This window comes from Acinonyx jubatus, chromosome C2 (genome assembly GCF_027475565.1).
Source record: "Acinonyx jubatus isolate Ajub_Pintada_27869175 chromosome C2, VMU_Ajub_asm_v1.0, whole genome shotgun sequence".
Taxonomy (NCBI): domain Eukaryota; kingdom Metazoa; phylum Chordata; class Mammalia; order Carnivora; family Felidae; genus Acinonyx; species Acinonyx jubatus.
In genome coordinates this window covers 156,206,460-156,233,934 of record NC_069384.1, presented here as the reverse complement: position 1 = coordinate 156,233,934, position 27,475 = coordinate 156,206,460, and the positions used below count along the sequence as shown (strand labels likewise).

The window sequence follows — 27,475 nt, the reverse complement described above, 5'->3', positions numbered from 1 at the left end:
TCTCTCTCTCTCTCTCTCTCTCTCTCTCTCTCTCTGCCTGCCTCTCCCCTGCTCATGCTGGCTCTCTGTCAAAATAAATAAACTTTTAAAAAAGTATTGTTTCATATATTTTATCTAGGGTTTTTGTGTCAGGTGAGAATGCAATTCTGGTCCCTATAACTCCAATATGGCCAGAAGAGAGAGTCTCTCCTTTAGTTTTATTCATGTCTAGGTATTTTCTCATTTTCATTAAGTTTTCTTCTTTAACTCATGAATTATTTAGAAACGCTATGTTTAAGTCCCAAGTGTACATGGTTTTGTTAATTTCTATTCTAATTGCATTATGACCAGTGTAGAAGACATTTTGTTGAACTGTCTGTATTTCCCTGGATTGTCCCCTTGCCCTCCAGCTCACTAGAGGGGCAGGCTAAAAGTCCTCAACTGTCAGTTCTCTTCAGCAACTATCCTCAGCTAAAGAAATATACCTCACTGAAGATCATGGTTCCCATTAGGATGGTGTGATGGAGCTTGTACTCAGTGATTTGTTGATGAAGGGGTACAAGGGCCCAGACCTCTCACCTTAGGTCTGGACCATTCTGAAAGGCCAGCCCAGTCTAAGTCTGAAGGCAATAAGGCAACACAGGTAACTGCATCTGCAACATAGATGACTTCTCCTACTACTAATTTGGTTTTCTCCCCTCTCGCTACTTTCCCCTCTCTCTTCTCCTTCTCTATTGGGTGTTAATCCCAATAACACTCTCCAACAAATTTGCTGCATGTTATTCTTTGTCTATGTATACTTTCTAAAAGGCTCAACCTGTAACAATCACATAACTCATTTTTTAAAAATTTGTTAATTTTTAAATAACTGTTCCATGAATACTTGGAAAAGCACATATCTAATTTTATATTACTTTCTTGGTGTTTCCCAAATTTGAACCCTAAATTACCATGAGGACCGACTCCTGACTTTTTTGTTTGTTTGTTTAATGTTTATTTATTTTTGAGAGAGAGAGATAGAATGTGAGCTGGGGAGGGGCAAAGAGAGAGGGAGACACAGAATCTGAAGCCAGCTCCGAGCTGTCAGCACAGAGCCTGATGCAGGGCTTGAACCCACAAACTGTGAGATTATGACCTGAGCCTAAGTCAGACACTTAACCGACTGAGCCACCCAGGGGCCCCTAGGGAGACTTTTATTTTCCACTTAAAGTCCATGACGAGTCTCACAACTTATGTTTTTCTCTGCTCCTGGTTGATTTTTTTTTTCATGTTTATTTTTGAGAGAGAGAGAGAGAGAGCATGAGGAGGGTAGGGGCAGACAGAGAGGGAGACACAGAATCTGAAGCAGGTTCCAGGCTCTTGAGCTGTCAGCACAGAGCCTGATGTGGGGCTCAAACTCGTGAACCCCGACACTATGACCTGAGCTAAAGTTGGACACTTAACCCACTGAGCCACCCAGGCGCCCCTCTACTCCTGCATGACTTCTAATGCATGCTTTCACTGAGGGTGTACACTTATAAACATCTGGGCTTCCTATGGAAATCTGTGCCAATTCTCCACCTCTTACAACCCCACAGATTCAAATTGCACCCTTAAACCAGATAAAAATCTACATTCCTTGATGTCACCAAACTGCCTCATAGCACCCAAGGCATCATCACCCACTTATTTTTCTGGCTTCCACTCCCTCTTCATTTTAGGTTCTGTGGATTTATCTCACCTTCTTGAAAGCCCTTTAAAAGGATGTTTAAATTTTACCCAGAATTTCTAGGTTTTGTTTTGTAGCCAAAGGGCTTTATGATTATCTGGTTTGCCATACTGTTCTATTATACTTTATACTTTTTAAAGACATGAATCTCTGCTCAATTCTGTGGTAAAACAAACACTGCAAATGTGACAGCATTTTATTTCATACTCAGTAAACTGGTTGCTAATTTGTCATGATCATACAAACATTGGTATATGTCTCAACCATTGTGTAATTTATAGGTTCTTCTGAAGGAAAAATGGACAATCATTATAAAAGTAGTCATGTAGAGTCAAGGTTCCTAATGAAAAATGTTTTTCAATTCCCACTGTGAAAGTGTTATTTCCTATAGATTCCTGGACTCTGCTCCAGATTTGGTGGGCCTGGGACACTGATCTGTATGTGTGCTGTTAACTCATGTTAACTCCCGGATTTGGAGTTCGCTGGCCTTAGTTTCAGAGACTGGTTACACCTTTTGCATGTCCACAATCCCTGTGGTCAAATTGTGCCATGTGCATTTACACGGTCAGTAGGAGTGGGAACTAGTCAGGTCCTGCATCTGTGTTGTCCAGAAAGGAGTCTGCCATCACCTTTTTACCCCCTCATGAGCCTATTTTCTGGAGCAGAAATGGACTTCAAGGAACATAGCTGGTTTTATACACCCATGTGAGGTCTACATAATAGTACAGATTTGAAACACAGATGAGGCCAGAGAAAGGACACTTTATATTGGCTAGAGAGCTCTCATTTCTGTAATATGAGTATGAAAATAATAAGCTTCATGTTGTGTTTAAATCAGACACAAGTCAAATCACTTCATTCCAAAAACAGATGCTTAGAAAAGCAAACTGAACTGTTTTCTTCCCACTCTGAACAAAGGAAACAACATACACACACACAAAAATCAGTGATATTTAAAACAAGTAAATAACAACAGATTTATTGGAGGAATTATAAGTATGTCCTGCAAAAAGTTTTCTAACATCAGAGGTGATTAAAGACAGTCTAGTTTCTAAAAACAATCTAATAATATGAGCATACTATTTTATTTATATTAAATGGAATTGTTTATATTAAGTGGAAAACTTTTTTAAAAAGGAAGTTTATCACTGAGAATATAGAGCAAACATGAAATTTGGTGTTATGAGATTTAAATGCAACAGAATTGTTCAGTTATTTAAAGCCGTTTTGGGTTTTGATTTTCTTCTCTGTTCCAAGTAAGCCCTGATATAGTATACACCATCAATAAAAAATATCTCTAAGCCTAGGGAGATTCTCTCCTCTGTATGCAGAATTCTTTATCTTTCACATTTCCCTTTAATCAAGGCTATATAAAATGAAACTTTATTTCCATACTTCCTCAACTAAAAGGAGACACATATATTTCTATTCCACACAAGAGCAATTCTACGCAACTGGGATGTCTGTGGCTAAAAATATCACCTCTTCATATTCCTCAGGAATATTCTGGATACTAAACACATGAGTAAGTATGAGTGCACAGGAAGCCAGTAGGTAATAAAAACAGGGATGGGTAATACACAGTAGTCTAATGATGTATATTTCAAAACAGCTGGGTTGTTTTTTTTTTAATGGAGAATAGAGAAGAAATGCAGTAAAGACAGGTAAATGGATTGAGGGAGACAAAAACTAACCATTGAGGGGCTGCAGAGGAAGCACTGCTATTAAGCAACAACTAGGTTTCCATTAGTACCGGAAGCTGGAAAAAACACAAACAGACCCTGAATCTAGAGTGTATAATGAAAAGGCCTGAAAGTGTGGTAAGAACTTCATAATTAAACTCTGACTGAAATAAACAGCTGACAGTCTTGAAAAAGTCCCTGGAGGAAGGTGGATTATCAGTTCAGATTATATTGCAGAATATTTATCTGAAAGGTATGGGGACCGCTTATCAACATGTACTCCTGCAGCCTAAGACAAGTATCAGCCTAGAAAATGGGTGAGGGTCTATTCTTGTAGCTTGCCTGGGACAAGAAATGTGAAGATCTGTATTCAGATTGCTGGGTTTGAGATGACACAGTATCCTTCCAGAAGGCATTTACTCTTGAAGATCACAAAAGTCTTTTAAGATGAAAAAGAAAGCCTATTGGACGAAAGAATCTCAGGCACTATGACACAGTAATAGGAAAATGTTTTTGGTCAGAGGTTACCTGCTCAGTAACATATAAAAAGCATCAACAACTCTGCTCAGTAATAATTAGTGCTCAAAAAATAACCTCTGACAGGCACACAAGAAGCCAACTGCCTGTTTTCTTAGTTTCGACAGCCAATAGACATTAGTCATGGGGAGTTTCCACATAGGTAATCAGCAGGTGAGGATGGCTGACGTGACAAAAGGCAAAGTATACTAATTACAAACACCTTCTTTAATATTAAAAGGACATGTAACAAGGGAAAAATGATGGAAGGACCCTTACTGCTATATTAGTGTAACTCACTGCTCCATGTAGGTTACCCTACTCTTGTGTCCGCCCAGACTCTCAGGGAAGTGCCTACCCAATGGTGATACAACAGTTCTATCCCTGGAATGCAGCAAATCCATTCCAGAGCCTCCAAACCTTGCTTTGAATAACTGTGCAAAGAGGGACAATTACATCACATAATTACACATAAGCCACTATCCTACCAAAATAGAACAAAACCAAACAATCCATTTTCACACAACTATACCCTTCACAACCTTTTGCTTCTTTTTCTCCAGTAAGAGAAAGGCAGAAATATATAATCATTAAACTAAATTACAAGGTGCAGAGATAAACCATAAATCAAACTCAAAGGAGATAGATAGCATCTTCCTCATGAAACCATGGGCAAATAACTACCCAGATACAATTACCTTTCACTCAGGAGAATCCCAACTGGCCTCCCACTCATGTACAGAACCACCATGGCAGGCAGAGGTACTTTGGTATAATGAAGAAAGTGTGGACTTAACACTCAGATCTGAGTTCAAATCCTCATTCCAATCACTAACTAGCAGTCACCTAACCTCACTGAGGCTCAATTTTCTTGTACAAATGTTATGGGATAACAATACTTCACTATGTGCATAAGACAAGTGGCATTAGGCTTAGGGATTCACTGCATACAAAGAAAGAGGAGGACCCCATTTAAGAATGAGCAGATTCTAAGTATTCCCAGATGGATTTTGAGCTAAGGACTTAAAGGTTTATATATTGGTTGAAAATGGGTTAAAGCCTTCTCAAAGGACCAGACATAAAGAAAGGCAGAGGAAGCTAGCAAGCGCCTGTAGTACTGACTGCATAGCACTCCGCCCTTCTTTTGAGAAAGGTTTTTCTCGGTGATAAAAGGAAGAAAGCAAACAGATCAGAAAACCTCAGTTCCTTTCCTCACTTCCTGACTTTGAAACAGAGTTGTGTGAAGAGAAGAGCTTGTAGCTATAGCCAACATCTTACTCCCAGGAGGCTCCAAAAATGAAAGCCAATGTGCTGAAAATTACGGAGTTAAGACTTAAGTTTAGTGAATCGCTCAATTGCCAAACCAAACTTGGAACTGCTTACCTCTAGCCTTCCCCATAAGTAAACAATCAATGTTCTTAAGGTTTTCGCTACTAGTACTTGATACTATGTTCATTACACCCAAAAATGTCCTAAATGCTACCTTACGTAAGGGTTTTCCTGAATCACTCTACGTGTTTAGAAACACTGCTCCAATGTCCCATACTTAAGCTATTTTCATTTACTATGTGCTAGCCTTGTCACACAATACGTGCATTATCTCATTAAATCATCACAACTCTGTGAGATAGGTAGTTATTCCCTTTTTACAGATAAGTTGAAGGCTCAGAGCAGTTAAATGACTTGTCCAAAATTGACAAGCTAGTATGTGGCAAATCTGGGATCAGAACATGTCTCTCATTCCAAAGTCTGTGCTTTTAACTACTAAATTGTACATAACGTGAGAAGGCAGTGTCTTTCCCTAGGTTTAGATTATGCTGACTGCATCTTTACAGGTTAGGAACCTGCAATTTGCAATTTCAGTTTCATAAGAGGACATTTTTTTCTGGTTTTGTAGACGTATGTTGAAAAAATGAAGCCTCTATTATCTGCAGATCCTTCAACAACTGTGGAAGAGAATATAGTGAATTTTTGCTGTTCTTTTAACCTAACCGTGATTAAGTGGATTATACATCATGTTGACAGCCTGTAAAGTCAGCTTATTCTAAAACTGCAAAAGATCAATAATTAGTGTTTATGACTTAATAAACAGGAAATAGGCTCTAAAAGGAAACGACCTCCTCATGGTTCCACTGCTACTAAGTGCCAGGATTAAGGTGGAATCCCATGAGTTTAGGGTCTATGTTCTACACACCTTCATAACACTGCTGAGTGAAAATGAGCATGTACACTCATTGCAATTAAAAAAATACTGTACTTTCCTGAATATAAAAGTAGTACATTCTCATTGTACAAAAGTCTTTAAGAAGCATAGAAAAGTATATGGAAGAAAATAGAATTCGCCTATAATTCTATCACCCAATGGTAATCACTGTTAACATTTTGGTTTGGTATTATTTCATTCTCATTTTTCTCCTATATGTAAATTTTTTTTTTAATTTGGATCAAACTTGTTTTTTTCTTTATCTTCCATTTTATACAAATAATTTCCCCCATGGCATTAAATATTCTTTAAAAATGTTTATAATGGCTGCAAAACCATCATGTGGATAGACCATTATTCATTTAAACCCAGTGTTACTGAAAATCTAGTTCTCTTCCTTCAGTTATATATGATGCTGGCATGAATATCCCTTTGTTAATCTTTGTGTACTTCTGGTAACTTCCCCTGTATGGAGTCTCAGAAATTGAATTAAGGTTGATAATAATGAAAGCCGGTTTTTCCAAAAAGTAGCAGTTAGGCCTACTATCCACAATACATGTCATTTATGAGGTTTCCTTCTCCTCGTTATGTTTTCTCTGGTGTTGAATAAGCTGTGAGCTATAACGGTAGGCTTTCCCACATTCACAACATTTATAGGGTTTCTCCTTAGTGTGGGTTCTCAAATGTAGAATAACTTGAGAAGTCTGTCTGAAGGTTTTTCCACATTCATTACATTCATAGGGTTTCTCGCCAGTGTGAACTCTCTGATGATCAATAAGGTTTCGATTAGAAGTAAAAGCTTTCCCACATTCATTACACTTGTAAGGTTTCTCTCTACGGTGAAGTCTCTGATGTTCAGTAAGGGTCTTCCTTAAAATGAAAGCTTTTCCACATTCATCACATTCGTAAGGCTTCTCTCCTGTGTGAATTCTTTGATGGTCCATAATCTTTGTATTAGAGACACATATTTTCCCACACTCCTTACACTTGTAAACTTTTTTTCCTTTGTGCATTCTCTGATGTTGAGTAAGGTTTGAACTACGGCTAAAGGCTTTCCCACACTCGATACAAGTGTAGGGCTTCTCCCCAGTATGAACTCTGTGATGTGAAATAAGACCTGAACTCCGACTAAAGGCTTTCCCACACTCCTTACATTCATAAGTTTTCTCCCCACTATGGATTCCCTGGTGCCGAATGAGGTGTGACTTACCACTGAAAGATTTCCCACATTCACTGCATGTGTAGGGCTTCAGTCCAGTGTGGATTCTCCGATGAACCACAAGGTTGGAGCTATGACTGAACGCTTTTCCACACTCTTTACACTTATAGGGTTTCTCCCCTGTGTGGATTCTCTCATGTACTGTAAGGTTTGCACTCTGACTAAAGGCTTTCCCACACTCAATACATACATACTGTCTCTTTCCAGCATGAATTTTCATGTTTGTTGCAGTATCCAAGCACTGACTACCATCTTTTTCAGATTCTTGCTCACTCACTTCTGTAAGTGTTTTATTGTCTTTAACTGTCTTATGTCTGAAGTTTCTGGTCTTTCTCCTCATTTTCTCTTGCCTGAAGCATCACATTGGCCTCTTGAGTCTTCTCTTTCCTTTCAGAGGAGCTTTCTAAATTTTGACTTCCCTGGCAACACCTCTGTGGAGTTCTCTTCAAAGTGTGAGATTCTGACTTTTCAGGAATGATACTTTGGAATCAACACCTCCTCAGTCCCAGTTTCACCATCTGACAGAAGAAAGAGAAATTGCACATATCACCCATTCTCTACACTAGAGGAAGGAGAATTATCCAAAGATAACAAGATGTGGTAGATCACAGGGCCTTACAAGGAAGAGGAAGTGTTCAAAGTCAGAGAGAACTGATTACAAATAAGATGAGAAAAATAAGGGCAGACCCAGAGGCCGAGGTAAAGGCTTAAGGAAAGACAGGACAGGAACCCAACAGGTCCAGGATCAGGATCAGCAATGAGTAATATAAAATCCACCCTGGTTTCCTCCTATCTTATACTCTACTCCCAGAATTGGAGTCATCTAACTAACTCCTCATCTGGTCCCTAGACAAAATGAACTGAAAGATCCTTAGTTCACCAGCTCTTCAAAATAGTTTGGTTTTCAGTTCTTGCTGACTGATTCCCCTAATACCAATGATATAGTGACTGGCACAAAACAGATGCTCAAGAATTGTTTCAATGATCAGCAACTGAGATTGTCTTGGGGTATGACTAAGATTTCATCTTTTGCTCTAAGTCCAGGTATGAGGCCCCTATACACATCTCTGTTCTTAAGACCTGTCTTAATAAGGGGTAACACAGTTCTTCCAATACAGAGCCTACTGGAGCCTAGTCACACCATAGCCTACTTTGTAGGGATTGCTCTGTAGCTGAATCTAGCCACATGTGCTCATTCCGCTTCTCATCAAGCTACCACTCTGACAAGCTATCACTAAATCTACAGTGTGAAACTCAGAGGCTGAGGGGGGGAACAGGACTAGCTAAAATATGGCACGGGAAACTCTGATAAGACCTTGCATGATACAATGGTAAAGTATCTAATAGTGGCAAAAGGGTGAAAATAGGAGACGGCACAACCAAAAGGGGCCAATACATGAAACCCATGTCAGGAATGAGCAGGAACTTCCCAAAGAATTTAACATGAAACTTGGGACATACAGGTAACCCTTGCATATCTCAAATATGGAGAAGATTGGGTCATAAAAGGAAAACAGAAAGATGACTGCATGATACGAACACATAATTAATGTTCCTTTTACTATGTTCCTTTCCAGACTTGTCCATATATATAGTTATATAATCACAAATATATGGTAGATATAATTTTGTATCCTACTTCTCCAAGTTTTCATATGTAATCTTCCACATTGCTATTTAATCATAAGATCATTTTATGACTATATAATACACTGCCAACTGAATTCATTATCATTTACCTACAATTTTGCTAGTGTCAGACATTTCTGTTGCTCCCTGAGGTTTAACCACTGTCAATAATGCTATCATGATCACTTTTTATTAAGTCTATTAATTTATTTTTGAGAGAGAAAAAGAAAGCATGGGGAAGGGGCAGAGAGTAAGGGAGAGAGAGAATCTGAAGCAGGTCCCACGCTGTCAGCACAAAGCCCAACTTGGGGCTCAATCCCACAAATCATGAGATCACGACCTGAGCAGAAACCAAGAGTCGGACCCTTAACCGACTAAGCCACCCAGGAGCCCCTATCATGATCACTTAAACAAAGTTTTCTTCCTACTGAAATATATTCCTAGGATAAAAGCTCTACAGGTGAGTTATTGAGTCAGAAGAAATGAAATTGTTTTGTAGTACTGCCTTTGCCTTTCATAAAAGTTTGACCACTTTCCATTGTCTCATAGCTTTGTGATAAACTGAGTCACACTCTCTGAAGGAGAAGCATGTCCAATGGTGAGTGCTCAAGACCAGCGAGGAAGGAAGAGAACCTCCAACTGAGGTTAGAGTTCGTATCTCAGGAACATAGGTGCCACTGATGCCATACAGGGACACATACATACGAACTTGTGCCGATGATATAAGGGGGAGGCAGAGAAAATGATGGTAAGGGGCGGACTCTTGTCAGGATCCTGAAGCACATTCACATCCAGCTGCCGCTACCCCTCCTAATCAAACAGGAAGAAAATCAGTAAGAAGCTAGGGGCCTGCAAAGCAGTCAGACAGTAAGTGAAGCCACTTCCAAAATTCTCTCTGAGAAAGTTGATGGTTCTTTTTGAGTTGTTTTTTCATTTGTAATCTTCTCTGAAACTTTTCTTCATACACGCTTTAAAGTAGTAATTACTGAGCATTCTACTTTGTACAAATCTCTGTTTTGGATCTAACAGGGAAACTTTTTAAAAGCATTATTGCAGAAAAGGAGAAAAATACAAACTAAAAGTAGAAAATACACACTCTCGGTAGTATGAATGAATGGATGGATGAAAAAGTGGGTACTGTTATTGAGGGCTCTAATCTTGCTAAGCAAACTGTGTTCTGCTAACTTGTATTTTTTAATTCTTTTTGTAAATATTACTTAGGAAAAGTTGGGAAATGACTTTAGAGGAATGGATTCCCATAACTACTAGAACAACGGATTTTAGAGATTCAGAATGAGACAATGCCTTGAAGCCAGTATGTCTCATTTCTAGGCATGACTGATCTGAAGCTTCCCAGTTAGCTAGTGACAGAACTATTCTATTCCTCAAGGCTGCTATGGAAAAGATCTTGTTGTGGCTTTCAAGAAAGAGGTATCCATGGAAAATGTTAATAGCCAGGTATTTACATGGCTAATCCCCAATATGACTGTATTAGAAGATGTGACCTCTAAGGAGGTAATTAAGGTTAAATGAGATCATAAGAGTGGAACCTTGATCTGACAGGATTAGTGTGTCCTTTCAATAAGACATGAGAGAGAGCTCACTTTTGTTTCCACTCCTGGCTCCCCTCCCCCCAACAAACTGAGGACAGCCATATGAACACACAGTAAGAAGGTGGCCATCTATAAGCCAGAAAGAGAGTCCTAAGTCCTTACCAGAAACTGAATCAGGTGATCACCTTAATCTTAGGCTTCCAGGCTCCAGAACTGTGAGAAAAGGAATGTCTGTTGTTTAAATTACCCAGTCTATGGAATTTTGTTACAGCGGCTTGGGCACACTAATATAAGCATAAAGTATCACACCTACCTTTAAGGAGCTTACAATAGAATAAATGGCAAAAAACTAAGAGACCAAATTAAAATTTATGAAGTACCCAATTAGGAGGTGAAGGGGGCTAGGGAAGGGAGTGATTACTGGGGCCAGGAATGCTCGGAGAAAGGTGCCTTAAAAAGGCAAACCTTTGGCTGAGCCCCAAAAGAGGAAGGAATTGTTTCCTCAGAAGGAAATGGGAAATGACTTGCACAGGGCCAGTGTACTTAGAAATAAGTGGGAGATTACACTATCACATAGCTTCATGATGTGTGGGGGGCCGGGCCCCGGTGCCAGGCTGAGACCGGGTCGAGCAATGTTCCCCGTTGACTCAAGCCAACCCGGTGGTTCCCCCTCCCATTCCCCCACTTTCAAGGGCATACGAAAGCCTTGTCAAGGCCAAGAAAGTTAATTCCTGAAGCCTGTGGTCTGCAGGTGTTGGCAGTAATGCTACCTCCCTTTTTCTATCCCAAGTCAGATAGAAACAAACATGGGAATTGTGTTTTGCTAGCAATCTTATCAACAAGGTCTTGTGACCCGTCTAGAAAATGCACAAGAAACATAGAACTAAATGTTTTGGTTGGCAGCGATTATGTGAAACCTGTTTATTCTTAGAATGACCTGACCCATAAGAGTCTGGTTATAAAAGATTGTGTACAGCAGCAATAAAGCCGTCACTTGGGCCATCAGCCCAGGGGACCCTCCTGTTCCCAAACTTTCTCTTCTCTCTTTTTTTCTTGCATTCCCCTACCCTCAGGCCCCTGACCTCAGTGTTTGTCCCGCCGGTCGCGACAATGATGGTGAGAATTCTGTCCATTTTGTTCACCTTTGTCTTCCCAGCATCTAGCACAGTTCCAGGCATATAGTAGGCACTAAAAAAAATTTTTTTTCATGAACAAATAAAGGAATGAAAAAATTACGTTGCCTGAAGTCATATGAGCCTGAACACTGAAATTATGGGGCATATATGGATATAATTTAATATATATTATATATTTGATATATAATTTGAAATGAGTACCAACCATTCTCATTTTCTTTCCCGATTCTATATTCTTTTTCTACCTTGCTGTTCTCTCTCACTCTCACCTGTCAAGAATACAGTTTTTCAAGCATTATATCATTCATTGTCCCTCGTCCCCATACTTCCCTCCACATCCCAGCACATTAATATTTCTCTCAGCATCATGAAGTAGAAAACTGGAGAGAGGCAGCTGGGTATCCTATGAGTCGTATTTGAGGGATATAAAAAGAAATAATCCAAGAGACGCTACCTAGGAGTAGGGTGCTCATATATCCTGGTTGTCCCAGAACAGTGCTGGTTTATACTTGCTATTCCAGCATCATTAACGGCAGCCCCCTTAACTAACAAAAGTATACCAAGTTTGAACAATAAGTTTTCTATCATCCTACATAAAAGTGAAATTGGGAATAGAATGTTTTAGGGTATAATATTGTATGTCAACTACACTTCAAATAAAAATCTTTAAAAAAAAAATGCTTTAGGAAGATTAGCCTGGATGGGTTAGAGGTGAAAAAAAGGAATGGAGGAAGGGAAATGAGTTGAGAGACAACTTTAGGAATGCAGTATGGGTGACCATTAGAGGGTCTGCCACTTTCTAGGTGCCCAATAAATGTTTGTTGAATGAATGAACAAATGAATGAGATAGTCAGACCCCAGTCCAGGATAAATACAGGATAGAGAACAATGAAGTCCAGCTGTTTCCAGGAAAGCATACACTTTTATCAGACTAGATACAGAGGATGACTAAAAGAAAGAATTCAAGGTTATCAGATCCAGGTCTAAATATCTATAATGGTAGTGTCACTGAGAAAGATGAAGATGTAGGAAAACACTTCAGATAAGAAAAGGAAGAATATGTCAGGAATGCAAATTTAAGAATAAGAAGTGACAGAGAAAGTCATGAGACAGTATAAGCTCACTGAGATGGAGATTTGGGTTAGAAGCGTAGGAAGGGAGAAAGAGAAATGCACAAGGATGTGCATAAGGAAACCCAGGGCCGTTCTGGGGGACCGGAGAAGGAAGCAAGACTTACCAGATCAGGGAGGGCCAATCCGAGGAGAAACTGGTCAAATGGAAACCTAACTATTTGTCCTCTGCCTGACTGGATGGAAAATTCCCTCAGAAAACCTGGAAGAATTCCCAGGCACTAGGAGGGAAAGTGAACTCTTGGCTGAAGAAGTAGGAGCAGGGATAGATGAGACCACAGAGCCAGCAGGACACTAGAGATACCCAAGCAACTGTGCATAAAAGCATACTCTCAGACAACTGGTAAACGGATGAGAACCAATGAGGCCCCCCCAGATTTCTGACCCACAAATCCCTGAGATGGATGGGTGAGTGTTCTGATCTCAGGACCACCATTCAGTTCAGGCTGTGAGAAACTCACAATGAGCAGAAAGAGAAAGAGGTTTTACCTTGGGATGTTGTATTCCCTTAATTCACCACATCACCTGCCTGTTCAGGTCCCTCTGAGCAGTGGTCACATGGCCCTTGGTTACTGATTGGCTGCAATGGGGTGAGGAATAAGAGGGAACACCTGAATATTCCAGACAGACAGATGAATGAAAGATAAAAATGAGGGTGCCTGGGTGGCTCAGTCAGTTAAGCATCTGACTTCAGCTCAGGTCATGGTGTCACAGTTCATGAATTCAAGTCCCACATCCAGTGAGCTCAAGCCCCACTTCAGGTGAGCCCTGCTTCCCCCCCCCCCACTCTGCCCTTCATGGGTCTCTCTGTCTAGCTCTTTCTCCCTCTGTCTTTCTGCCTCTCACTCACTTGCACCCTCTCTCTCAAATAAATAAATAAGTAAATAAATAAATTTCAAAAAAAAATCGAAAGGAAGGAGCACCTGGGGGCTCAGTCAGTTGAGCGTCCAACTTCAGCTCAGGTCATGATCTCATGGTTTGTGAGTTTGAGCCCCGCATTAGGCTCACTGCTGTCAGCACAGAGCCTGCTTCAGATCCTCTGTCCTCCTCTGCCTTGCCCCTCCCCCACTCTCTCTCTCTCAAAAATAAATAAAACAATTTTTTTTTTAACTGAAAGGAAAAAAAATAAAACAACTGGGAGAAAATATCAGAGGAACTACTTGACCTCAGGAAGAAAAAGGCCTGTGCCTTAAACATAAAACAAAGCCTGACGTCATGACCAAACTGGATAGATTTTACCATCTCTGTACTTCGAGGAAACACCTTAACAAATCTGTAATATAAACTAGAGTTGCTTTATACTAGAATTAATTGGGTGTATGTCTGTGTCACTCTGCCTCACAAGTACACACTCAGCTCTAAGCCCCAAAGAGCAAGGCCCATGGTATTCATATGTGGATCCCACAAAGTTCCTAGCACAAAGAGGGCTAAGTAAATGTTGTATGATTTGAAATGTTAAACAAATTTAAGATTTTAATTCAATCTGGGTGTAGGGACGGTGAGAAATCGCATCTGACCTCCACTTGTTCATCCCTTTAGTGCTTCATACTTGTCTGAAGACCGTGACAGTATATTTGCAATCTCAGCAATGCTGTCACAATGGGGCCATGCAGGGGCCCCAGTTCCCTGAGAAACTGACCTAGTCAGAGATTCTCAGAATGTCAGAGCTAGAACAGATCGTTCAGACCTCCTGGTGTCCTATATTAAAATGTCGTGATGGGGAGACCGAAACTTAGAGGAAAGCTGCGGCTCAAGTCCAAGTCTCCTGACACCCAAATTTGAGTTCAACTATATTACCTTTCCTCCCATCCCCAAACTCTATTCCTCAAGGTTCAGAGGCCCCACTCCCACTTCTCTGCTTCTTTCCTCCTCAGTAAATAGCCATCCAGAAATGCTCCCTTTCAGCTGTGGTCCCCTTTCTCTAGCATGTAGGATTCCTGTCCCCAGATAACAAATTTCACAGCATAGGTCTCACCTGCCCAGCACAGACAGCCTCACTCCAAAGATCTGCCCAGCACAAATCTTGCCTGATCTCTTCCTTGAGTTTGGTGTGAAGTTCCTAATGGGATGCTGAATCACTGTAAACAGACAGAAATGATTGAGTTCTCGGAGCTCAACTCCCAGTGGACACTCAGGGCAGTGTCACATACTGGGCACCTTCCTTTCCCAAAGAACTGTGAGCAGTAAGGGTGATAATTCCCACTCTGAAGATGAGGAAATGAAGCTCCCAGAGGTTGACTGACTTGACAAAGGTTGTGCAGCAGGTGAGAGACAAATCTGTGTCTGAAGGTAATCCTCATTCTATCAAACTACAGTTGCTCCTTTTCACTTGTTCTGTTTGATATCTAAAAATTCCCGTATTCTTCTCGAACCACAAAATAAATTCCAACTGCAATCCAACTTTTTCCAGCAGACGTCTGCAGCAGAGGGATGAGAAGGGAACCTGGCTGAGTCAAATATCTTTAAAGAGAAAACTAAGCCCTTAAAGGGAGGATAAGAGGAGAATGTTTTCTTGTTTCTTTAACAATTACCTATTTCTGAGAGTTACTGGCCCTCACAATTCGTTTTGTGTTTTCAACCTCTCCAGATTCCCAGACTCTGCTTCTAACCCTTCAAGCTTATTCCATCTCTTCCCTACCAGAAAATACCTCTGTTTTGTACACAACTGTAACCACAGGAACTAGCATCTAGTGGTAGGTACTCAGTGAGGATTTGTTGAATGAATGAATGAATGAATGAATGAGCGAGCCACCTTCGGGAAAACCCTGTCCTCCTGAGTTCCTTTCCTTCCTGGGAACACAGCGGGGAACGGACCGGTGTTCCGATTCAAACCGGTGTTGAAGACGCGTTGTGGAGTCCTTTGAGCCTGGCTGGGATCTCGACTGCTGTGACCAGGGCAGCCTGCTGACTAGGGGCGGGGATGACAAAGTTCTGTCACCACTATCAGCTCTGTCAGAGCGAGCAGCTACGCGGAGTGAGAAAGGAGACCCCGGACAAAGGGGCAGCACCGAACGCGGGGAGGGAGAGGCCCACGGAGAGGCCCACAACTACCCAAGTAGACACCTCCCTCCCTGTCGCCGAGCGTGCTGCCCTCAAGGAGGCCCGGCTCCCGGGCGGTGGCCCCACCCACTCCCAGAACGCGGACCGAGCCCCCACGCCAGCCTGCCACATACCCCTCACCGAAAGCGCCCGACCCACATCTTGGAACACAGCGGAGAAGGAACTGCGTCACGGACTCCCCACTAACCCCCATCCTCACCCTCCGACCCTTCTAGGCATCTGGAGGTTTCCGCATCTCTGTGTCCCGGAGGCTGGAGCCTCCCGCCCCCTCAGGAGACCTCTTGCCCCGCCTCCCGCAGTTTTTGCCCGGGCATTGGCTGGGAGGATGAAAGGGCTGGGGGAGTGCGGAAGATTAACTCTCGAGGGCTCCAAAGGGGGTGGAGCCAGGGAGAGACTTGGTTAGGGCGGGAAGAGGAACCAATCAACTGGGAAGCCCTTCTGTATCCGAGAGGCTCCCGGAAGTCACGTTCATCTTTCCTTGCACAGATCCCGTGCCTTTCAGCCTCAAAGCCAGGTGCAGTTACCGCGTATAAAAATACGTATTGCGTGCCTACTGTGTCACTGTTTTAGACGCTGCAGATGAGGTAGTGAAGAAAATGAACTCGCTGCCTCGTGAGGCTTACTTTCGAGTCAAGGGATGCAATGATAAATACCTCTGGGGGAAGAGTATTCCTAACAAAGGGAACAATCAGGAGCAAAGGCCTTGTAATCAGGAGGGAGGTGGGGCACACATTTCAGTCCTTATAGACCATAAGGACTTTGGATGTGTCACAAATAATATTGGAGGGTTTGGGAACCAAGGAGTGACATGATCTTACCTTTTTCTTTTCTTGCCATATATTCAAGGTTTATTAGCTATTAGATACAAAAGAAGCCAAGAAACTTGTTCCCACAAATTCTGCAAATTTCTTGCTGGTAGTCCCTGGTCATTCTGACAAAAACCTGACATGGACATTTCACTAGATGACATAACGTTTTAAAATTTTGCTTTAGCTGCTCTGTTGAGAACAGTCTGTAGGCGGGTGAGAGTAGAAGCTGGGAGGTTGAGGCTATTGTAGTATTCCAGATGAGAAACGATGAAGGCTTGGATTAGTTTAGAAATGATAGAGGTGATGAGAAATGCTTCTGCGTATAAAGCTGATGCTTGAACAATGCAGGGGTTAGGGTCACTGACCCTGTGCAGTAAAAAATCCACATATCACTTTTGACTCCCCCCAAACTTAGCTAGCCTGTTGACCAGAAGCCTTACAGATAAGGCAATTCATACTTCCGTAGGTTATATGTATTATGTACTGAATTCTTACAATAATACCAATTTTTTCCTAAAATTTTTTTGTATTCCCAGGCTACACAGTTCTTCTGTGAGTTTTCTCAAATTTCCCACATCTCCGAGTTTTTCCAGTAAATTTACTGGGGGAAAAAAAAACACATATAAATGGACCCATTCCAACCTGTGTTGTTCAAGGGTCAACTATATTTTGAAGGCATGGTCAACATGATTTGCTAATGAATTGGTTGTTGGTTAAGGATGACTCTACAGTCACTGATGTGAGCAACCAGAGTAAGTTTGCCTTTTAGAAATAGAGTAGACTGAAAGAAGAACGGTTTTAGGGAAAAGGATCAATAGTTTTATTTTGGATGTGTTAAGTGAAAGATGTCAACTAGACATCAAAGTGAAAATGTCAAACAGGCAGTTGGAATAAGAGTGTACCAGGAGCTCTCTTATCCATTAGCTCACGTAGGTGAAACAGCAACCCTGCCATATTTCAAGAAGGAGACTGAGAAACAGAGATTCAGAGAAATGATAAGACTTACACAAGTTCATGCCCCCTAGTTGATCCTGGACGTAAAACTCAGGTCCATGACACTATTGTCACAATATCAAGAAACACTTAAGAAAAATATTCATGTACATTAAGACAGTTATGACCAATTAAGTCTAACTTTTCATGTATTCTTTTATTTGAGGGAGGGGTCATTAATTCTGATTCAACATGGTAACTCTACATTTGGTCCCAGGAGGTAATGATTACTCCTTAATATTCTAGCCCAGTTGTTCTCAAATTTTAGAAAGCATAAGAATCAGTTGGACCCATGTTAAAAATACAAGTTCCAGGGGTGCCTGGGTGGCTCCATCAGTTAAGCATCTTTTTTTTTTTTATGTTTATTTTTGAGAAGTGGGGAGGAGCAGACATAGGGGGACAGGGGATCTGAAGTGGGCTCTGTGCTGACAGCAGGCAGCCTGATGCAGGGCTTGAACTCATGAACCATGAGATCATGATCTGAGCCAAAGTTGGACGCTTAACCAACTGAGCCACCCAGGCACCCCAAGCATCTGACTCTTGATTTCAGCTCAGGTCATGATCTCACAGTTCATGGGATCAAGCCCCACCTTGGGCTCTGTACTGTCAGTGTGGAGCCTGGTTGTGATTCTCTCTCTCTCTCTGATCCTCCCCTGCTAGTGTGTGCTCTCTAAGATAAATAAACTTAAAAGAAATACAAATTTCAGTGCCCCTCATTCAATTTGTTGCCTTTATCTAGAAGCGTATTCTTTTTTTCCGACAAAAATCTATTCACTCAGTCCAAAATGACATCACTGTTCAGAATCGGTATTTTGAGGGTTACAATTACCTAAATACTCAGCATTTCCATCTTTATCATGACATTTGCCAGCTAAAGAAATTCCAACTCATATTTGGGTAAATGAAGTCAATATCCAATTATTCAGGTCTTACTTTATTGGTCAAAATAGTGATAATGCAATGCTTCCCTTTGGAAATTCAGCCTAGTTGAATATAGGTCTCTCAGGCTGTTAGAAAGGATCAAGATACTTCACTTCGAGTGATATATGCACCCCTATGTTTATTGTAGCATTATATACAATAGCCAAGATATGGAAGCAATCTGTGTCCATTGATAGATGAATAAATAAACATGCTATTGATAGATGAATGCATAAAGATTCTTGTTTGGGACAGGGCAGGTAGGGGCACACCTTTACCTCTGCCCCAATACAAGCGGTTCATTAACTTTGACTCTAGCATATTGCTCTGGACAAATCAGAGGCCCCTGACCAGATGTGCAACTTTTCTTATTCCTGCAGACGGTTGGGAATTGCCCAGCTGTTCCTGATCCTACTGTTCAAGTATCCCACATGTTCACTCTCAGAAGAAAACTTAGGGAACCCCTGAAACGAGGTGAATTGTCTAGTTTTTCCCACGTGGCTCTCTAAGGTCTCTTAAAGAAAAACCACAACTATCATTGCTCCAGTGCTCCTCACTAGGATAGATGTCCATAATAAACATACAGCTCAGAGAATACAGTTGTTAGTGGTTTAATATTTAGCACCATGGCAGCTGCCATGACCACCTTTTCCATAAATGGCCCCTGTAGCAGACCGCATACATCCCAAATCCTAAGGGCACCAGTGTGGTGGTTCCCAAGGAAAAGCTTGAGTGTCACCAATTTTTGCTCACTGCCAAAGCAGTCTGAATGCTGACTGGAGAGTTTCACTGGTGGTGTCTTCTTGACATCAGGACATGCTCTATGACTTGCCAGGGCCGCTACAGTTATGATGTAATTGCATTTGTTTTGGCCCCTCCACCCTTGGGAAGCAACATAGACAGTCACAGACATAGACAGCAACATAGAGTCTCAGTAAGGGGATATAACATTTTTCAATTTTTTTCCAAAATGGGACTCAAAGTATATAATTAATGTATACAATCTAAAGGCTGACCATGTACATTTGTGCCCCATGGCCCTGAGCATGCAGCTATGGTTACCACTCCCTCTTCAGTCTAAGGGGAATATATATTGTCCTGTGATTACTTTGTCTAATAATCTCACCATAGCCAAATATTGGATAACTATTGACTCTGTTCATCTCCATCCACAATCCATATGGCACCAAGTTGGCATTCAGTTGGGAAACTGAGTATCTGTAAATGTATCATCCATATAGAAGACAATGCAACTGGAAGGGATCTGGGGGAAAAGCCTGTTAGATTATAAGATTATCATTGTTTTTAATGAGCCAACAATTCCTAACCAAGCAACACTTGAGGAAGACCCACAGGTCAGAAAAGGGGTGGGTCATCATACAGTTCTTTCCTACTGTGGTTTCATGTAAAGCATTCACATGCCTTAACAGGGGATCTGTACCTCATCTTACATAGCCCTGTGCATACATTAGTGGGAAGACTATTGTGGTTCAGTAAGGAATATCTACATTGTCCTATTCTAGATCAAATAGTTGTACCATTAGTTACCTGGAGCCAGCTGACATGACACCTTCTCTTTATACAGCTGGAACAAGTGCTTCCATGAGGCCCCATCAGGCTAGAAAATGTCCTAACGTTAGAGTCAGAGGATGATATTTTCCATTAAGCAAAAGCTACCTTTTGAATACTCACAATTTGTCCCTAACAACTAGAGGTTTTCATGAAGTGGAAGTTTTCATGAAAGTGTCCTTCATAGCAGGAGGTCAATGCCTTGACAGAAATGTTTCCCATTTAGTACAGAAATGGGTACTGAGTATTGTCTAACTCAGTAACTTTTTAGTACCCATAGTCTCTTGACCTTTCCTACTAGATTTAAAAGCGGAACAATTAGGGTTGGGGATGTAGAGTATAGGTGTGGAATATTTTCTTTCTGTGCATAAGAGGTAAGAGGATAATGTGCATATGAGGTAAGACGATTAAGTGTCCAGCTCCTAGCACCTTTACTGTCATATCTGACCACTTAAACTATCTCCTGGGTATAAATTCACATTAATTTTTAAAAATAAAGTGGGGGTCCTTTATGCCACTACTTAACAGTCCAGTAAAAATGATTTCTGGATATACATTACCAAAATTTACAGAGGGAGAAATCTAAAGAGTACAACCACTGAAGAATTAAAATGTTGCTAAAGATATGTCCCTCCCAATTACCTCCTCCTCAAAAAAGGATCTGGCCACTATTTTTAGCCTTCAATGAATAATTCCCACATTATGCAAACTATTTCAGAAAACAAAAGAGAAATAAACTTTCCATATACATTTTGGAAAGCCAGCCAAACCTTAGTAAATTAAATCTAGTTTTCTACATAAAAAAAAAAAAAAAAAAAAAAAAAAAAAAAATCATCACAAACAAATGGATTTTATTCCAGGACTTCCAGGAAACTTCAATTATTTGGAAGGTTGTCAAAAAAATATGAATTACAAAAAGAATAGATGACATACACCAACACATTTTTAAAAAACTTGATAGAATTTAGCAACTCTAAGTGTAATCATTGCTATAGTGGGTACTATGTGCCAAGAGCTGTTCTAAATGCCTTATACTTACTAATGAACTAATTTTATCCTCACAACCATAGCTTTAGTTTACAGATGGAAGGACTGACACACAAGGAAGCTAAGTGACTTGGCCAGGGCCACATACCCTAGATGAGTGGTAAGCCAGGATTTGAGTTAGGATACTAGGCACAAAATCAGTGTTCTTAACTACTGTACTATCTTGCTTCTTCTAAAAACAGGAATAGAAGGAAACTTCCTAAACACAATAAAGTACCAGAAACCAACAAGGAAGTAATGGTGGCGAGATGTCCAGAATACATGGGGAAGTTCTCAATAAGGCCCCCAAATGTGATATTCTACAATGAGATGCTGCTTCCATCTTTAGAAGCTTCTACTCTAGTTGGGGTGAGAACAGGGATATCAGGCCCAATTTAAGGATGGTCCACCTAGAGAACAGAGTTTTTAAAAATTATTTATTAAACAACTACTATATGAAAATTATCTATATGCTAAAAGAAATACATATCATATCTAGCCTCAAAGGGCCTACAATAAGTTGATATGAAAGTATACACATACACACTGAGAATAATTGACAAGGTAGTTTAACAACAGTTGCACCAGCTGTAGCACCAGCTAATTGGAAGCAGTAAGGTCAAAAAAATAGATGTTTAAGAAGGATGACGGAGGATTTCAAGAAAGCCTTTTAGTGATTAGAGGGATCTGAAAGGATCTAAGGCACATACAAGAGCAAACAGGAAGAAAAGGTTTTATAGATAGGGAACACAGCTGATGAAGGTCTGGATTATTGTGGAAGTTTAAAATCTATAGGGATGGGGCACGTGGGTGGCTCAGTTGCTTAAACACCCGACTTCGGTTCAGGTCATGATCTCACAGCTCGTGAATTTGAGCCCTGCGTCAGGCTCTGTGCTGACAGCTCGGAGCCTGGAGCCTGCTTCAGATTCTGTGTCTCCCTTTCTCTCTGCCCCTCTCCCTTTCCTGCTCATGTCCTGTCTCTCTCCTTCAAAAATAAACAAACATTAAAAAAATTAAAATCTATATAGGGAGAACCTTTGCCAAGAGTAAAGGAAAAGATGAATCTGACTTGGAAAGTGACTTATGCAGATGGTAAAATGGAGGAGATGTAGCACACTAAGAAACATAGAATCTCTGTCTTTGAGAAGCACACAATCTGATTATGGGATACATAACTAAGAAACTGGATTTCTCAACAAATCCAATGAAAGAATGGACAAACGAATAAATGAACTTGTAAGTACATGAAATGTGTAGTTCTTACTTTACCAAGACTGAGAAAGGATTACACTGTGACTCCCACTTTCCTACCTTCATGACCCACCAGAAAGTATGCAGAGAATGGCACATTTTGAGGAGCAGTTTTAAGAGATCAGGATGAGCATCCTTCTTATAAAAAAAAGCTTAATTCAAAGTTCCTTGGAAAATCATGCCTTAAGAAACTGAGCGAGCCAGACCTGAATGTTTGTCTCCGATGTGAGTTCGCTGGTGGTGATTGAAAGTGGAACGCTGACTAAAGGCTTTCCCACACTCAATACACTCGTAGGGCTTCTCTCCAGTGTGAACTCTCTGATGTACAATGAGCTGTGAGCTGTCACTAAAGGCTTTCCCACAATCACTACATTTATAGGGTTTCTCCCCAGTATGGGTTCTTTGATGTACCATGAGACTGGAGCTATAACTAAAGACCTTCCCACACTCATTACATTCATAAGGCTTCTCACCAGTGTGAATTCTCTGGTGTATAATGAGGTGTGAGTTCTGATTGAAGGATTTTCCACATTCGTTGCATTTATAGGGCTTTTCACCTGTGTGAAGTCTCTGATGTCGAATAAGACACTTACTGAGACTGAATGCCTTACCACATTCATTACATTCAAAAGGTTTTTCTCCAGTATGAATTCGCTCATGATCAACAAGTTGAGAGTTCTGATTAAAGGCTTTCCCACATTCACTACATTTGTATGGTTTTTCCCCACTGTGGAGACTCTGATGTCGAATAAGACATTTACTCCGACTGAAGGCCTTGCCACATTCATTACACTCATAAGGCTTTTCGCCAGTATGGATTCTCTGATGATCAGTAAGATTTCTATTAGAACAGAAAGCTTTCCCACATTCACTACACTTGTAAGGTTTCTTACCAGTGTGAAGTACCTGATGTCGAACGAGACTTTTACTCCGAATAAAGGCCTCACCACACTCACTGCATTCATAAGGTTTCTCTCCAGTATGGGTTCTCTGGTGGTCAATTAGTTGGGAACTCTGAGTGAAGGCTTTAGCACATTCATTGCATTTATATGGTTTCTCGCCATTATGGAGTCTCTGGTGTTGAATAAGATGGGAGCTGTGTCGGTAAGTCTTTCCACACTCACTGCACTCATAGGGTTTTTCCCCTGTATGGGTTCTGAGATGAACTATGAGCTGAGAGGTCTGCCTGAAAGTCTTCCCACACTCATTACACTCATAGGGTTTCTCTCCAGTATGGATTCTCTGGTGCCCAATGAAGTGCGAATTCCGATTGAAAGCTTTACCACATTCATCACACTGGTAAAATTTCTGTCCCTTGAGAACTCTCTGATGTTCTGTAGCACTAGAGGACAGATTTGGATCCTTATATTCATCACATCCATCTTTTGTGGATTTACCTTTATCCTTGTGTGTTAGTTTGAAGAAATCACTTTCCAGTCTGCTCCCTTCCTCATCTGAGGGTTGCCCTTCCAGCTTCTCTAAAGCACCTTCACAGGCAGTTCGTGCCTCTGGTTCCCCAGAAACCACCCCACAGAGGCCTCCTGATGTCCCATCAGATGACCCCAGTCCTTTAGAAACTTCCTGCTTTGCAGGCAAATCTGGACACTCCATCCTAGTCTCATTTGCTGCCAAAAGAGAGAAGAAAACAACTTTTATTCATTTTGCATCCTATTAAGGAAACAGAATCATCAGGAGTCTACGTATCTGAAAAAACCTTCACATTAGGGGACACATTAAGAGGCGACACAGTAAGAACAGGACAAAAGTGGGAACTAGCTCAAGTTTTTCTTCATGGACAGAAAGATGAAGAGGGGAAGGACGATGAGGGGGGAAGAGAGTGGACAGAGCTCTGTCCTGATAGCTCTTAACTGCCCCAATTAATTACCCAATTCAAAAGAGCAATTAGGGGCACCTGAGTGGCTCAGTCGGTTAGGCATCTGACTCTTGGTATCGGTTCAGGTCATGATCTTGCAGTCGTGGGATCGAGCCATGTGTTGGGCTCCACGCCGAGCAGAGACTGCTTGGGATGCTCTCTCCCTCTCTCTCTGCCCCTCCCCAACTTGCGTTCTCTCTCCCTCTCAAAATAAATAAATAAACTTAAAAGGAAAAAAAAAAAAAGAGCAACTGGAGGGCAAGAGAACAGACTGTACAGACGGGTGATCTTACAGAAGTCACTTAGTAAAATGATGAACTCTAACATCCTTTCCAACCGTGCCATTGTCTGCCTCCACGGTTCTCAGCAAAGATATTGAGGGGAGAGAGGAGTGGCAAATACCTCAAGTCAAATATGAGAAACAGTGTAGGCAAGCACAATTAGGAAAAAAACGGACCAAAAAAAGTGATTCTCACGTGTGAGGACAATGACAAGATTCAGAGAAGCCATGGGTTCAGAAAAGCATGCAGGGGACAGCAGAGCTCTAAAAGTGGGGGTCCTCTAGTCCCTGGGGCACTGAACTGGTAGAAGGCAGTACTGCATTCCTACGAAAATTAAGAAAGGGATCGATAATTTGAAATATGACTCAAAATATGTCTTTGGTATCTTGGTCATCTGGAATCATAGGAAACTGAACAGTTCAATCTTTCCTTTGGAATCTAGAAAAGATGGGAAGAAGCAGGCAATCAGTCACGGCTAAACACAAAAATGTTGGTTCCTTTTAATCACATCTTAAGCAGGGCCACCACCCATCATGGCATTTTAGCACATGGAAAGTTATAGATATCGGGCTCCTTGGCTCCTAAGCCCACCCACCCTCTTCAGATTTGGCTACTGTCCTAGACTTGCCATCCAGAGAACCTGCCCCCAAAACATCCCCCTCCAGGAAGCTGTCCCGCCTCCGTCGTTCCTGAAGCGGAAGCTGAGGCAGCCATGCTTTGTGCCTCATGACAACTGGTCTCATTACATCTCAGACCACGACTGACCAGGGCACCAGGCCCAAGGGTAGCTTCTCTGTACCTTACACATCAGCCTCTGCTGTGGCCAGGAGCAAAGTCTGCCCAAATAGAGATGATACTTAATGGCTGAACCACCCTTGGAGTCCCTCTCTAAGTAAATCTGCAACTGGAAATGGGGCAAAATAAAGAAAATAAAAACAAGTAGGAGCTCTAAGCTGAAATGAGGCACGGAGAGAAGCCAAGCCATTAGGAGCCACGGCATGCAAAAAGTATGAGGGAACAGAAAGTCTAATCAAGAAGATGCCACGAGAGGACAAAAGGTTCGGAGTGAAGAAAATAGGTAGCCGTGGAAGGAGAAAACAGGTAAGCAGGGAGCAACTACCACATTCCCTGGCATAAAAATGATTTGCTGTTGTTGCTGAGGACCCTGTGCTGCTCTGGGTCAGGGCCCAGTTTCCATGGGCCCCATTTCCCAAAGGATGGTCTAGCTGGCAGGTTTGATCAGGGTTTCCATTCCTTCAGCCTTACTGAAGTAACACAACTCAGGACTTACAATAACATGAGTGGTTCCCTACTCCTTACAACTACAAATTCTAACCAAACCACCTAGCTCAATTAAAAATGAAATAAAGACACTGCTTATAATTAGAAAGCTGAGTGATGGGTGCGTGACAGTTCATTACACTGTTCTCTGTACTTTGTCTTACGTTTGCAGCTTTTTGCAATAAAAACTTGAAAAAGAAGCACATAGCAAAGAAAACGTATAGAATGCAGACTACGTTACTGGGGAACAGAATCATTACCCAATGAGGCCACTCTGCGATAATTTTCCGGCATGAGGCTCCGGTACACGGCTCTCTGACTGAGTGCCGGACCTTTCCACTTCCTCTCGGTATAGTCCACAGACAGGAACTCGTACGCTGCAGAACCCTGGAATGACAAGCTTCTATTGCTCAGGGATATTCCCGTCCTGAAGGGCAGAGACATCAGGGTACCCAGAGCCCAGGGTGGGGCCCTGGTGGGACAAAGACAGAGGGCAGGTGCTGGAGGGAGAGAAGCTGGGATGAAACAGAGTTCATGAACTCAGCAGGCAGGACCCAGTTCCAGAGGGTGCGATCAGGCTGGGAAACCACAGGAGCACTTTCAGAATGGGCCAGGGCCTGGAGATGAGTGCTAGCTGTTCCTGCACCACACACTTGGGAACTCAGGGAAGACAGACTCAAGCTCACCTGGGGCCTGACCATCCGAAGCACAGCTGCTGCTGCCTGGTCTCCTGACTTCCCAGCTTGGGAAACGGCAGGCACCTGGGAAGCACACTGACCTGACGGAGGAAAGAAAGCTATGAGGACAGCCCTGCCTTGGCTCCAGTAAGGTCTGTGTCCCAGTGAGTGGATTCAAGAGAACCCAGGCGGCTCCACACACTGCCTCTCATCCCTCTTCCAGGCAGGCGTTTTTCTGAGGGTGCAGAGGGTCCTTGGTCAAACTGAGAGCTGGCCATTCCTCCCAGCCCTCACTCGCTTCAACCTCTCTGAAGGAAGCTATACTTCTGCCCGCTTTCTCTCCCCATGGCTTCCCTAGCATCAGCCCAGCCTGCTTTTCCTCTCACATCTCTGGCCCCTCGTTCTGGTTTCACTTCCTTCTCTTGCCTTCTCATTATGGACACTGGAGGCTCTCAGACCTCAGAGCATCTCTTTTTGCTCTGTCGGAGATCTCACCGACTACCAATGCTCTAACGCTGCTTTCGCAGTTCCTAGCTCTTTCCTAGACTCCTATCAGAAGCTTCCAGTTACCTACAGGACGTTTCCTTTGGGTGTCCCTCATCACCTCAAATTCAAAATAAAAAATGGATGTTCTGACCATCTTCCTTTCCTGACTTCCCTCTTTCTGTCAATGAATCCATACACTGGCCAAACCCCCTAATTCTTCCTTTCCACTGTCTCTTGGATTCTTCCTTCCTATGTGTGTCACATCAGTCAATTTCTATTCCACTCAACATTGCTCAGACAACAATTGCCTCACATCCATTCTGGCACACTAGCCTCTTACAGATGCTCTAAGCCATTGGTCTTACCATTCAATCCACAATGGTTACATGTCAGAATAGTCCTCTTGAAATACTGTTTCTAACACATCAACTCTTGCCCACCAAAATTTTCCTAGCGTCAACCCTAAGGCCCTGTATAAGCAGACCCTGGGCGC

General features: G+C 41.9%; 1 protein-coding gene across 17 annotated transcripts in view; it reads right to left on the bottom strand.

Annotated features, from left to right (window-relative positions):
- Positions 1-977: 977 nt before the first annotated feature.
- Positions 978-27,475, bottom strand: part of LOC106980612 (zinc finger protein 660) — a 33,818-nt gene continuing 7,320 nt past the window's right edge. For 2 of the 17 annotated variants that reach the window (XM_053221808.1, XM_027040495.2), the window contains exons 5-7: positions 26,506-26,597; positions 26,080-26,206; positions 19,474-24,009 (exon numbers count right to left, since the gene is read on the bottom strand). In XM_053221808.1, the coding sequence (XP_053077783.1) occupies positions 22,568-24,009; positions 26,080-26,206; positions 26,506-26,597 (1,661 nt within the window). In that variant the 3' untranslated portion in view covers positions 19,474-22,567. The other 15 variants (XM_053221810.1, XM_053221811.1, XR_008298120.1 and 12 more) reach the window with 15 other exon arrangements.